The sequence below is a fragment of the Bicyclus anynana genome, chromosome 12 (genome assembly GCF_947172395.1).
Source record: "Bicyclus anynana chromosome 12, ilBicAnyn1.1, whole genome shotgun sequence".
Classification (NCBI taxonomy): domain Eukaryota; kingdom Metazoa; phylum Arthropoda; class Insecta; order Lepidoptera; family Nymphalidae; genus Bicyclus; species Bicyclus anynana.
In genome coordinates, this window is record NC_069094.1 from 15059878 (window position 1) to 15074441 (window position 14564).

At 39.3% G+C, this 14564-nt stretch overlaps 1 protein-coding gene across 1 annotated transcript; it reads left to right on the forward strand.

Annotated features, from left to right (window-relative positions):
* The first annotated feature begins 957 nt into the window (after positions 1 to 957).
* Positions 958 to 14367, forward strand: LOC112057090 (membrane alanyl aminopeptidase-like). Its single transcript, XM_052884815.1, has 14 exons — positions 958 to 969; positions 1310 to 1827; positions 2424 to 2594; positions 3572 to 3889; positions 4981 to 5164; positions 6035 to 6276; positions 7394 to 7583; positions 8459 to 8648; positions 9470 to 9570; positions 10831 to 11010; positions 11629 to 11810; positions 12295 to 12629; positions 13209 to 13276; positions 14053 to 14367. The coding sequence occupies exons 1-14, from the start codon at positions 958 to 960 to the stop codon at positions 14365 to 14367; spliced, it is 3006 nt and encodes a 1001-aa protein (XP_052740775.1).
* Positions 14368 to 14564: the final 197 nt, after the last annotated feature.

Below are 14564 nucleotides of genomic sequence, written 5' to 3' on the forward strand. Positions count from 1 at the left end.
TAATCTCAGGAAGGTCCGATTTCAAAAATTCTTTCAGTGTTAGATAGCCCATTTATCGAGGAAGGCTATAGGCTATATATTATCCCTATATTCCCACGGGAACGGAAACCACGCGGGTAAAACCGCGCTACGTCAGCTAGTAAAATATATCTATATTATATTCAGTCAACCCGAACGAAACGTTTTGCGTTAACGTTTCTAATTAGAACGGCTAAGATGTGGAATGCCTTTCCAGCGTCTGTGTTTCCTGACACCTACAATTTGTGCACCTTCAAGGCAAGAGTGAATAGGCTTCTACTAGGCAAGCGCGTTTCATCCTAGACCTCAGCATTGCTCTCCATCAGGCATGATTGTAGTCAAGAGCAAGCCTATCCAAGATAAAAAAAAAATCTAACTATAAGCCCTCATTAGCACGAGAGTTTGTCTACCCCCGGATTACGTAGCGGTGCTGATATGCCTGGAGGTTCTATTGAAAAATTGTGAAGGATATTTGAAGTATGATCTAAATTTATGAGCTATTTGATCGTATTGCAATAAGGAATACATTACTATTATAACTATTATTGTAGGAGTAGATATGATAACACGGATTATAGTACGATTTGATAAATATTATTTCTGATAACCGATTTTGATATGGATTACAAAAGAAATATGATAATGTCATTTAGTATTATTGCAAGCCAGCGCGAATATGGTAAGTTTTTAGCAGTTTCTAAAATTATTTTAAAATTATCGATATTATAAGAATTAGTATTAACATTACAAAATCTCGAGGACAATTTATTTTTATACAGATAATTATACTAGTGGACACAGTCAAGCCTCGCTTTGACAGTTACGCAAGCAACCAATCGCACAAAAGCTATCGGCGACAAACAGAGTTTAGCTGCTTATGTATAAGATTGGTATGGTTAATGACAAACCAAACTAAGTTACCAATCAATTTTTATCTATATGTCTGTCCAGGTTAATCTTTGGAATGGCTGAACCGATTTTAATAGCGTTCTCACTGAATGATAAACGAGGCTATTGAGCAACAATAGGCTACTTTTATCCCTGAAAAAGCTGATTTGTGAAAAACTTAATTTTACGGAAGTCATGAAAAAGAAAATAGGTTTAGGTAGTTAATTTAGTTAAATGTTATTGTTTTAGTTGGTGTAAGTAATGGTAAATTTCTTTTCAATTTTTTTCTTTTCTTTCTTTCTTTCTTTCTAAATATAATGAAATATTTTAACTTTACTCATTCAGTTTACAATGTTCGATATGGTATTTAATGAATTTACAGTAACAGAAATCACATTTTTAGGCATTCCGCTGGTTAACCCTCATTTTGGGGGTCACCCTGTGCCTGGGTGTCTTCACCCTAAGCCCCATACCAGTACCAGGGGAAGATGAGTGGGAGGAGTTCGGGAGGATGATGCGGAACCCTTTGTACCGACTACCCACCACAACCAAACCATCCAGATACGAAGTATCTTTGACACCATACTTCAATCAAATACCATCACCCAATATAGCGCCATTTAGTTTTGACGGAGAAGTTTCAGTTTATATAACAGCTAATGAACCTGACGTAAAAGAAATTGTCATGCATTGTAATGATCTAACTATTGAATCGTTGCAAGTAACTTTGAATAACGTTCAAGTGGAATTGGCAAATAATACTTTCACCTGTGAGATGCCATACAGCTTTCTAAGGATACCTTTGAAGGATCCGTTACAAGTTAATCAGGTATACGTAGTCAAGTCAGTATTCAAAGGGAACCTTCAACAGAACATGCGAGGCTTTTACAGAAGTTGGTACAGAGATGGAGGTGTAATAAGGTAAGTGTCGTAATTTAATTTTGTAAAAAAAACACATTCAAATTAATTAAGGATAAAAAGATATATTGTATAATAATTATGTTCTTAATTAAATTCCAATTCATCTGCGACAGCTCCAAAATCTCGGTAAATTAATTACCAACTACATGAAGGTGAATGGGATATTGGTCATAATATTAAACTTTATGAAAAAGAACTTTTACTAACAAATTATCGCCCTGTAGAGCGATAATTCTCACCTGATGGTAAGTGATAATGCAGTCTAAGATTGAAGCAGGCTAACTTTTTAGGAGGAAGATAAAAAATCTACACCCCTTTCGATTTTCTATACGACATGTTCGGAACGCTAAATCGCTTGGCGGTACGTCATTGCCGGTAGGGTGGTCGGCCGAAGCCTCTTATGAGCCAGACCTCAATCGGCCCAGCCAGGGATCGAACCCAGGACTTGTAAATACACCGAACACGCCCTGCATCATGGATTCTGTCTGTAAATCCACCACGCACAATACTGCATCTAGATAATTAGAAAATGCACTGCAATTAGACAATGCACTGCGTTGTCTAATCGCAGGTCATGTTTCAGTATATTTGAACAGTTTCAATGTTTGCAGATGGATGGGCACTACACAGTTCCAGCCCGGACACGCTCGCCAAGCATTCCCTTGTTACGATGAACCAGGGTTCAAGGCTACCTTCGATATCACCATCATAAGGGCCGCAGACTTCAGCCCTACGATAGCTAACATGCCAATGAAGAGCAATATAACGTAAATTAAACATTATTATCCATTAATTCCAATTCAATTTTCTATGTTCTTTTAGCTAAGTAACTGCATTTTAACAAAGCTAATCCAGGGAAGTAATAGCGACTTGGTTATTTCTGCATTTACAGTTACAGAAAACACATTTTTAGGCATTCCGCTGGTTAACCCTCATTTTGGGGGTCACCCTGTGCCTGGGTGTCTTCACCCTAAGCCCCATACCAGTACCAGGGGAAGATGAGTGGGAGGAGTTCGGGAGGATGATGCGGACCCCTTTGTACCGACCACCCACCACAACCAAACCATCCAGATACGAAGTATCTTTGACAACATACTTTGATCAAATACCATCACCCAATATAGCAGCAGCTGCAGCACCATTCAGATTTGACGGAGAAATCAGCCGCATGCTACATGCTTAGAGCCCTGTGATAGCCCTGTGGATTTGAACTCTGCCTTCGATTCGGAGGGCGTAGGGTCGAATCCGTTCCGCTTTGGCTAGGTGTGGTGCATTAGCCTAACCCCTTTCATTTTCAGAGGTCTCCTCTGCACAACAATAAGCCAAAAATGAGTTGTTAATCATTGTTATTCTATAACTTTAAGATTTCGTCTTACGATACTTGTTTTTATTCTTTCTTACCTATTAATTTTTGCCCGCATGTTTTATTTTATTTTATGGCTTAATTCTTCTTAAATCACATTGTATACGATTTAATTAAAATTGAATATTTTGTAAATAAATTTGATTTGACACCCATTTTGAGAAAGTTGTATTTGTGCACAACTTCCTCAAAATGGGTGTCAAATCCGTCATTTTGTGACCACGACCATCCAGGATAAACGATAGATCTCACAAAACGTTTTATGAACTTCTTTTATCTTTATGCGGCTAAGTGGCACATCTAAAGTCGCTGCAGCTTCAAGTTCGTCGACACTGAACTCATACTACTTTTCCTATATTTATAAGCTGGTTTATGTTGCAGCTTGAATAATGGCAGAGTAGCAGAAACGTTCCACACAACTCCGATTATGTCTACTTACTTGATCGCCTTCATTGTATCCCATTATGAAAGAATATCAAGCGGAACCAACTCTGAGCGTCCATTCGGTATTTACGCCAGAGAATCAGCTGGTAGGACCGGGGACTACGCTCTTGAGGTCGGAGAGAAACTCCTCAATCAGATGGAAAAGTTTACGGACTTCCCGTACTACACAATGGCGGATAAAATCGATATGAAACAAGCTGCGATTCCCGATTTTTCCGCTGGCGCTATGGAGAACTGGGGTCTTTTGACTTACAGGTAAAATAGTTTTGTATTTATAACAAATTACTTGTCAGCGCTAATATCTCTCAAGTCACGGAGTGTAGAATGAGAACGTCGATTGCAGCGAGTCGAATATTTGAGAAGTTACCTTACCTTACCTTATCAGCCGATAGACGTCCACTGCTGGACATAGGCCTCTTGCATGGACCTCCAAGCACAACGATCTCGAGCCGCCAGCATCCAGTGGCTTTGAGAAGTTAATTAGGAATAATAGGAAATCATAGATAGTTTAAAACTAATTTACAGACAGGAATGTAAATAATAATTTATTTATCTACCTTTAGATTAGCCTCTCTAATCTTTGGTCGATCGAATGCTATCCCACTTCTGAAGCTAAATTATTCTTTACATTCTTGTCTGAACTTAAATCTATTTATATCGATGATCTAGTTTTAAAATATCTATGATTTCCTAATATTCCTAATTAACTTCTCAAATATTCGACTCTTAGCAACCGATGACGACGTTCTATAGTTCTCTGTCTACATTCCGTGACTTGAGAGAATTGAGTGCCGACATACCTCTTTCAATGTAGTAGGTATAAACGATAAATCTTAGGAGTGAATTGCATAGTGATTGGGTAATTAGTTTCATACAATAATGTGAAATGGTGACAATAGAAATCCCTGGCTGAGTACGGTGTAGACTTATCTCAGCCCAATCCAACGTTTGGATCCCTCGTGACTTTAATTTTAAATTAGTGTACACCCGCGATTTCGTCCGCGTGGAATTCAGTTTTCCATAAATCCCGCGGGAACCATGGATTTTTCCGGGATGGAAAGTAGCCTATATGTTAATCCAGAGTAAAATCTATTTCCATTCTAAATTTCAGCCAAATCGCTTCAGTAGCCGCAGCGTAAAAGAGGAACAAACATACTTACACACTTACACACAAACTTTCGCCTTTATAATATTAGTATGATAGTGTGATTAGTGTGATTACGTATCACAACATTATCACAATAACTTTTTGTCTATGTAAAAAAAGAGTATTTTTATTTTGTTTTATTATTTGAATAGAGAAATTTTGTCTTTGAAATTTTGATTATGAATATTATATTTTTTAGAGAGGCCTTGATTCTCTACGACGCACAAAACGTGAACCACTTCTACAAACAGCGTATTGCTAACATTGTGTCTCACGAAATCACTCATATGTGGTTCGGGAATTTGGTCACGTGCGCGTGGTGGGACAATCTTTGGCTGAACGAAGGATTCGCTAGATTCTACCAATACTACTTGACGCACAAGGTAAATTGTCTTGACTTTAGGCATCTCGAGCACTTGGACAACGACTATCCGTTAGCAAAATAACAGTATCGAGCCGCGAGCATCCAGCGGCTCCCTGCAACCCGCTTGATGTCCTCTGTCCACCCACTGGGGAGTCGATCAACACTGCGCTCTCCAGTGCAGGGTTGCCATTCCGGCACCTTTGGACCCCAACGACCATCGGCTCTTCGAACTATGTGGCCTGCCCATTGCCACTTCAGCTTCGTGACTCGCTGAGCTATATCAGTGACTTTGGTTCTTCTGCGGATCTCCTCATTTCTGATTCGATCACGCAGATACACCCCAAGCATAGCTCGCTCCATCGCCCGCTGACTTTGAGTCTAAAGAAACTTACTTTGGACTTTAAGGAAGTCACCATCATCATCATTATCAACCCATATTCGGCTCACTGCTGAGCTCAAGTCTCCTCTCAGAATGAGAGCAGTTAGGCCAATAGTCCACCACGCTGGTCCAATGCGGATTGGCAGACTTCACACATGTAGAGAATTTTCTTAATTCTCTGGTGTGCAGGTTTCCTCACGATGTTTTCCTTCACCGTCAAATATTACAATTTAATAATACACATGATATTAAATTTCTTAAAATGAACACAACTGAAAAGTTGGAGGTGCATGCCCAGGATGGAGGTGGATTGAATTCGAACCTACGCCCTCCAGAATCGGAGGCAGAGGTCATATCCACTAGGCTATCACGGCACACGAAGTTTTAATGAAGTATTAAGGAAGTATCATGGATTAATTATATCTATGTTACCTTATGTAAAGTTGCTTTCTAATTAATAAATAAATTATTACTATTATTAAAAGATTAAACAAAAAAAATATTTTCAAGGTTGAACCAGACTTCGGCTACGACATTCGTTTCATCCCAGAACAAGTACACCAAGCTATGATGTCAGATTCCGTCGACTCTGCCGTCCCCATGAACAACCCTGCAGTGAACGACCCTTCAAGTGTTTCCGCTCACTTCTCTGTCATAACCTACGCGAGAGGAGCATCTATATTGAGAATGACCCAACATTTCCTTGGCAACGATACCTATACCAAAGGCTTACGAAGATATCTGAAAGCAAGGTTAGAAAACTTGTTAAGCTTTAAATCTGTATATTAATTTTAATCTTGAAAAGTGATAAGTGGTTTATTGTGATGACAGTAATTAATTAGTAATTTACAAAATGAAATTGAATACAAGATATAATCTGGAAATGGACTGATTTTAAAAATTATTTCACCAATGTAAGCTATTTTTAACCCCCGTTTCAAAAAGAGGGGTATTATAAGTTTGACGTGTCTGTCTATCTGTCTGTGGCACCATAGCACCCAAACTGATGAAGCGATTTAAATTTAGTTTTTTTTTTTGTAAAGGTGACTTACGGGCGACTGTTCTTAGATATGATTGATGAAAATCGGTTGAGCTGTTTAAAATTTCTGGGGGTTGAAAGTGGGGATGAATAACCGAATGTCTGCAAATATACTCGATTGGATGTGAATGAAAGTGCGCTGAACTGAAAGACAATATCGAGAGTGTAATTAATAATTTCATGACCTTCCGGGGTTTTTCAAAATTCTACAATTTTATTATCTCCGATAACTAAATAAGAGAAATTATTTATTGAAGGCATTAAAGCCTTTCTGCGCCTAGAAATTTCATAATGGCAACACTATTTATTTACTTACTACTCGTATTTTATACTAGTGGACGCCCGCGACTTCGTCGGTCGTCGTGAAATTTAGTTTTTTTCAAATCCCCCGGTAACCATGGCTTTTTTTCGGGATAACAAGCCTATATGTTGCTCAATAGCTCCTAGATCTACCAGTTAAAGTCTCATTAAAATTGTTTTAGCATTTCCAAAGATTAGCCCGGACAAAGAGAAAGACAGACAATTTAAAAAAAAAACGTGTTTATATTTGGCATCTTGTACTTATTTAAACATTTCAATTTTATTTTTCACCATCAATCCGCGTTGATCCATCAGCTTTTCACAAATCCCGCGGGAACCATAGATTTTTCCGGAATTAAAAGTAGTTTATGTGTTAATCCAGAGTAAAATGTATTTCCATTCCAAATTTGTGCTAAATCGCTTCAGTAGCCACAGTGCAAAGGAGGTACAAACATACACACTTACACACAAACTTTCGACTTTATAATATTAGTGTGATTTATATAATATTATTATTTAATGTTTGACAGAGCTTTCGATGTCGCTGAGCCTCACCATCTATTTGAAAACCTTGAGGCGGCTGCACAGGAAGACAACGCACTGGCAGGCTATGGCGGCATCACCATAGACTCGTTCTTTAGATCCTGGTCAGATAAAGCAGGTCACCCAGTCCTAAACGTTGAAATTAACCAAAGAACCGGAGAAATGCTTGTCAAACAGGTCTGCTTAAATTTTTACTCTTATAATATAATTTTAGCAGACTCAGAAGCGATTAAAAAATAAGAAAACCAATGTTGAACAAAGGTTCACAATATTCACAATATTTGTCAGGACAACTTAATTAAATATTTTTTTTTTTTATATTCTTTACAAGTTAGCCCTTGACTACTATCTCACCTGATGGTAAGTGATGATGAAATCTGAGATGGAAGCGGGCTAACTTGTTAGGAGGAGGATGAAAATCCACACTCCTTTCGGTTTCTACACGACATGATACCGGAACGCTAAATCGCTTGGCGGTACGTCTTTGTCGGTAGGGTGGTAACTAGGTAACTAAAGCCTCCCACCAGCCAAAAACCAATATAACCAAAACAAGACCCTAGAATGGCAGAGAATACTTTGAGCAGCCCCAGGGGCTTGTGACTCCGTATGCAGGTTTAAGAGATCCCTTCCAAAATGCCAACACTCACCATTCACTGCTCAAGCTATTCTCCCCGCCTATCCCAAGTACCCATAAAGAATCACAACAAGTGGACACCTCGAACGCCATCCTCGTGAAGCCGACCGTACGGCGAGCGCTTTATATCACCAGTCATTCCCCCTCACTAACTCCCTATACTTTAAGGAAACAAGTTGCACCACCACAAGCCAACAGGAGATCGAGCGACGTCATATTCATTTCAGACTACTATTTCCTACAATAAATGTTGTTTAGTGCTTTGAAATTAAAACAAATTTAATCTAGGCAGTTTTCTAGATAAGTTTATGAGCCAAAGACAAGATAAACTATGTATATTTTAACCCTATTTAAAAATGGAGGCGGTTTCTTAATTCGACCGTATTTTTTTTTATTATTACTATTTCAAATATTGTAGCAACGATGGGAGCGAGATACAGGAGTTTCGCAGTTCTCAAGTCTCTGGGAGATACCAATAACATGGACAAGGGGAGGGGCACCAGACTTTAAAAATTTAAAACCATCAGAAGTCATAACTGGAAGAACTACGTCAATAAAGAGGGGTACACTGGGCTTGGAGTGGGTAATCTTCAATAAACAAGAATCTGGTAAGTATCTCACCTGATGGTAATTGTAGATGTGGCAGGTGATACGCGCTTGCCTAGAAGATACCTATTCACTCTAATCTTAAAGATGCCCAAGTTGTAAGAATTAGGAAATACTGCGGGAGAGAGTTCCATACCCTAGCCATACGTATAAGAAACGAAGAAGCAAATCGCTTCGTACGAGTCCTATGAATGTCAATGACGTAGGGATGGAAACCTTTTTTTTTTTTTGCCCTTGACTACAATCTCACCTGATGGTAAGTGATGATGCAGTCTAAGATGGAAGCGGGCTAACTTGTTAGGAGGAGGATGAAAATCCACACCCCTTTCGGTTTCTACACAGCATCGTACCGGAACGCTAAATCGCTTGGCGGTACGTCTTTGCTGGTAGGGTGGTAACTAGCCACGGCCGAAGCCTCCCACCAGCCAGACCTGGACAAATTAAGAAAATCTCAATCTGCCCAGTCGGGGATCGAACCCAGGACCTCCGTCTTGTAAATCCACCGCGCGTACTACTGCGCCACGGAGGCCTTAATTTCTTTGTTGGTAAACAGTACTGCTCGAGTATGGCTTTAGTATAGTCACTTCGTAACATCACGATATCTCGAATACTACATCACGATATCACTATTATCTTGACGTATAAAGTAGAAATTTGGCAGGGAGGTAGTTCGTAGGTAAAGAAATTTTGCGAAGGAGGTCTAATGGCAGACCAAGTCACGGGTTTTCGCTAGTAGATTTATATTCCTTTCGTTTACTTATTCAATCGTTTGTTGTAATACTGCATTATGTTTTATCAACTAACTCGTTTGCTTTTGCTTCAGGTTTCTACAAAGTCAACTATGACCAAACCAACTGGAACCTCATCACGAGAGCTTTAAGAAGCGATGAGAGGACAGTTATCCATGAATTGAATCGAGCACAGGTATGATCTATTGACTTCTGTAAGGAATTGTAAAACTTGTGTATACGCATCATTTGTTTATAACCAAGCACTGTTGGCGTGTCAATAACAAATAGCAACAAAATTTCATCTTAAACCCTACTAACTTTTATACTTTTTTTTAAATGTTGGCTTTATTTTATGTATCCCATCTATTTCTTCTTTACTTCTTCGTCTTATTTGACGGCCTCCGTAGCGCCACTGCGCTACGGAGGCCGTCAAATAAGACGGTATAACATATACCACTGTATGCGCGGTGGATTTAATGACGGAGGTCCTGGGTTCGATCCCCGGCTGGGCCGATTGAGATTTACTTAATTGGTCCAGGTCTAGCTGGTGGGAGGCTTCGGCCGTGGCTAGTTACCACCCTACCGACAAAGACGTACCGCCAAGCGATTTAGCGTTCCGGTACGATGTCGTGTAGAAACCGATAGGAGCGTGGATTTTCATCCTCCTCCTAACAAGTTAGCCCGCTTTCATCTTAGATTACATCATCACTTACCATCAGGTGAGATTGTAGTCAAGGGCTAACTTGTAAAGAATAAAAAAAAAAAAAAAACGTTTTATTTTTTTAACATACATTTAAAAAAATGTGAAATTATAAGTTATCTTTATATTTTTTTTCTCAATGTGGTTATTGATATATTTTTTGGCGCATTTTAATAATAAGCCTATAAGATACTATGAGGTAATTATAATTATGAGACTGAATTAAATTAATAATACTTAAGTTATTATTATTTTGTAAAATATAGTAGGTATGCCACATTGATATTATATTCTTTTTTGTAGTGCCTTTGATTTCTACTCTGATTTCCTGCGAAGAAAATGCTTATATTACCTACTAGCGGATGCCTCTGAAACTCGATGTAAACTTTCAACTACCCCTACCCTACCCCTATCCTACCCCTACCCTACTCCCTACCGTACCCTACCCCTTCCCTACCATACCTCACCCCTGTCCTACCCTACCCTACCCTACCCTTACCCTACCCCTACCCTTTTGCGATTCATTTTTATATTATAGATTTTCTTTTACTGTCTCTCCGAATATCAAAGGTCAGTCAGCCGTCAGTTTCTTATAGACTTCTTTATCTCTTGCGAGGCGTAGTTATTTTTTATTACTCGCGATCCCAATTCACTCTTGGATGTTTCGAAACCACGATTTTTACCGGCAGCATTTCCCATAAAAATGAGCTTTATTCATATTACACAGCGTAATAATTATTACATTTGTTACAGATTGTGGACGATGTTTTCAATTTCGCCCGCGCTGGTGTTATGCGTTACAACAGAGCCTTCAATATCCTCTCGTTTTTGGAGAGGGAGGATGCCTATGCACCATGGGATGCTGCTAGAGCAGGTTTCAATTTCGCATTAGGTAGATTAGCATCAGATAGTGAGAATTTACAAAAACTGCAGGTACGTGAAATTTTATTCACACATTCATCATCATCATCATTATCAATCTATATTTGGCTCACTGCTGAGCTGAGTCTCCTTTCAGAATGAGAGGGGTTAGGCCAATAGTCCACCACACTGGCCCAATGCGGATTGGCAGACTTCACACACGCAGAGAATTAAGAAAATTCTCTGGTATGCAGGTTTCCTCACGTATATTTTTCGTATATATTTTTTCATTTATATTAAATTTTATACTGATTACTAGCGGACGCCCGCGACTTCGTCCGCGTAAAATTCGATGTCAACTTTACCCCCCCCCTACCCTACCCCCCCTACCCTACCCTACCCTACCCCTACCCTACCCTACCCCTACCCTACCACTAACTCATCCCTACCTTCAAAATCGGTTCAGCCCTTCGAGAGTAGTTCCGAAGATTACCCCATTTAAAGAATGTGACAAACTTACAAACTTTACCTCTTTATAATATTAGTATAGATTAGTATAGATTATTGACGGGACAAAATAAAATATAGCTTATAATACTTCTATAATTCAGTTCAAACACTGTTTACAAAAGAGGCAAGTAGCCTATTATTTGAGAATTTTTAGTTTAATAAGGTCAATGTTACCCACAGGAAGAAATTATCAAGTTAAGCACAGCTGTCACCGATCGTCTCGGCTACGCAGAAAAGGAAGGGGAAAAGTTTATGGATGGCTTGCTCCGAATGAATATGCTGAGTTTCCTCTGCAATGTGGGCCATGCCCAGTGTGAGGCTGCTGCGAAAGAGAACTTTGCGAAATGGAGGAATGGTGGACAGTAAGCTTTAAAATCCTACTAATCGCACTAATATTTGACGGCTTCCGTGGCGCAGTGGTATGCGCGGTAGATTTACAAGACGGAGGTCCTGGATTCGATCCCTGGCTGGGCAGATTGAGATTTTCTTAATTGGTCCTGGTCTGGTTGGTGGGAGGCTTCGGCCGTGGCTAGTTACCACCCTACCGGCAAATACGTACCGCCAAGCGATTTAGATTTTTGCGGTGACGTGATAATGATTTTTCTTCACGGATTCTTTTATCGGATGATAGCAAAATAAAAAAAATATTATATATTCATGATGAACTTCCGCAAAGCAACGCCTGCTTCTATCCAATACAAGATAATTTGTACACAAACATTTTACGGTTTCTATTCGGCATTGTACCGACAGCTCACAGATTTCACATAAACAATCAACAATATAAATAAATAAAAAATGTTTCAAAAGTGCCTTGATATAAAAAAAAAACAATTTGTTTTTCAGTATCCCTCCCAATATGCGACCATGGGTATACTGCAGCGGACTTAGACAAGGAACAGCTGAAGACTTTAACTACTTCTGGAGCCGTTACGAACAAGAAGATGTGGCCAGTGAGACTGTAGTTATGATAAACGCAGCAGGATGCACGAGAGATCAAGCTAGTCTGGTCAAGTTTCTGGACGCCATAGTTTATGTAGACAACGATAACGACATTCACAAGTATGTGAGACCTCAGGACTGGAGTGCTGCATGGAGTTCAGCGGCATCAGGAAATCCAGAAAATGCCTGGAGAATTCTTGAATGGCTTTTAAATAACATTGCAAAAGTTCAAGCTGCCAGTATGTGAGTACAGTCAGATCGTACTTAGAATATAATTTATTAAAATAATAATTTTATAAATGACAGTCACAAGCTATCTATGTGGAAAGTTCTCATTAATACAAATTAAACAAGCCCAAACACAAGGTAACTGCTATAAATCGCCGAGGAGTTCCCTCGTCTGTTTTATGGCTCCATCATCAGATCGATTTTAAACCTTCATGAAATTATAGTGCTTAAAAGTACTAAATGGAAAAGTTTACGAACACACTAGACATCCATATAATTTTCGAAAGTTTCCCTCAAATTCTCCAGGATTCCATCATCAGATCTTGACATGATGGCAATGGGACTAAATGGGGACTATACCGTTTCAAACAAAAAAAGAATTTTTGAAATCGGTCCAGGCGTCTTTGAGAAATCGGTGTACATACATAAAAAAAAAATACCGGCCGAATTGAGAACCTCCTCCTTTTTGAAGTCGATTAAAAATGGGGATTCATGTTTATCCGCTTCCAAATCCCTATTACTTACCTTACCTAGAACAACTTGGGACTTTATTAATATTAATTAATTTATTTTATTGTTTTATTTTAGAGACAACAGTGCTGCAACACCCATAAGTAACATCGCTTCGCGGTTACAAACTGAGCAGGAACTTGAAGCGGTAACATATTCTTTTTAAATTCTTAAATTCATATACCTACAACATACAGATATATTGATGAATTCGTTTACAATTTATAAAATCATTCATAACCATTAACAACCCATATTCGGTTTACTGCTGAGCACGAATGAGAAGGGTTAGGACAATAGTCCACCACGCTGGCCCAATGCGGATTGGCAGACTTCACGCAGAAAGTTAAGAAAATTCTCAGGTATGCAGGTTTCCTCACCATGTTTTTCTTTCACCGTTTGAGACACGTGACATTAATTTCTTAAAATGCACACAACTGAAATAAGTTGGAGGTGCATGCCCGGAACGGATTCGAACCAACATCCTCCGGAATCGGAGGCAGAGGTCATATTCACTGAGCTATCACGGTAGACGTATATATGGAGATGATAATGTCATGTATAAATAAGGATCTGGTTAAATAATGGACTTAGTAAAAATGTTTCTTGAAGAAAAAAGAGCGATACTCTTGTTGCTCAAAAATTCGCTGGTGTACCAAATTGACGAAGTAATATTTGCAGCTGTATTATTTTTTTCTGTTACCAAAAGCTTAACAAACAAGACATCGAACAAACAAACCAATCAAATGTCTTCAAAAAATGTCGTAAAACTCAGGCTGTGTTGTCAATGATCTTTGCTTGTCCCCGTTAGATAACTACCTAGAATCTAGAATCAAGATTTATTTAGTTATTACCGGGTGGTTAGGATAGGCCTGGGCCAGGAATGGGCATTCCCTTTATCATTTCTATTTTTTTTCATTACAGTTTACTAGGTGGCTAGAAGCAAATCGCGTAGCTCTTGGGTCGGCATATAACACTGGTATAAATGGTGTCGCCGCAACTAGAAATAACCACGCCTGGACGAGAAATCGTGCGGGCGAATTCGCCAATTACTTTGAAACTGGTTACGTTGAAGAGGAAATCAGTGAAGGCGGTAATGACGGTGGCGACAGTGGCGGTGGTGACAGCGGTGGTGGTGATTCAGGCGGAGGAGGAGGTGGCAGTCCTGACGGTGCAAGCATGGCTACATTCAGCGTTATTACTCTCATTGCAACTTTGGTTGCTACCTTAATAGCATAATTTATAAGTCTACTCATCATTATCAGCATCATTATGAACCCTCAATAATCCTGTAGCCTTAATAGCTCAGTGGTAAAGGGGCCGGAATCATCACCGAGAGTTGCTGGTTCGATCTAGCTGGATTGTTGTCGTACCCACTCTTAATACAGTCTTTTCCGACTAGTTGGAAGGGAACCCTGTTGGTCATGTTTTAATAC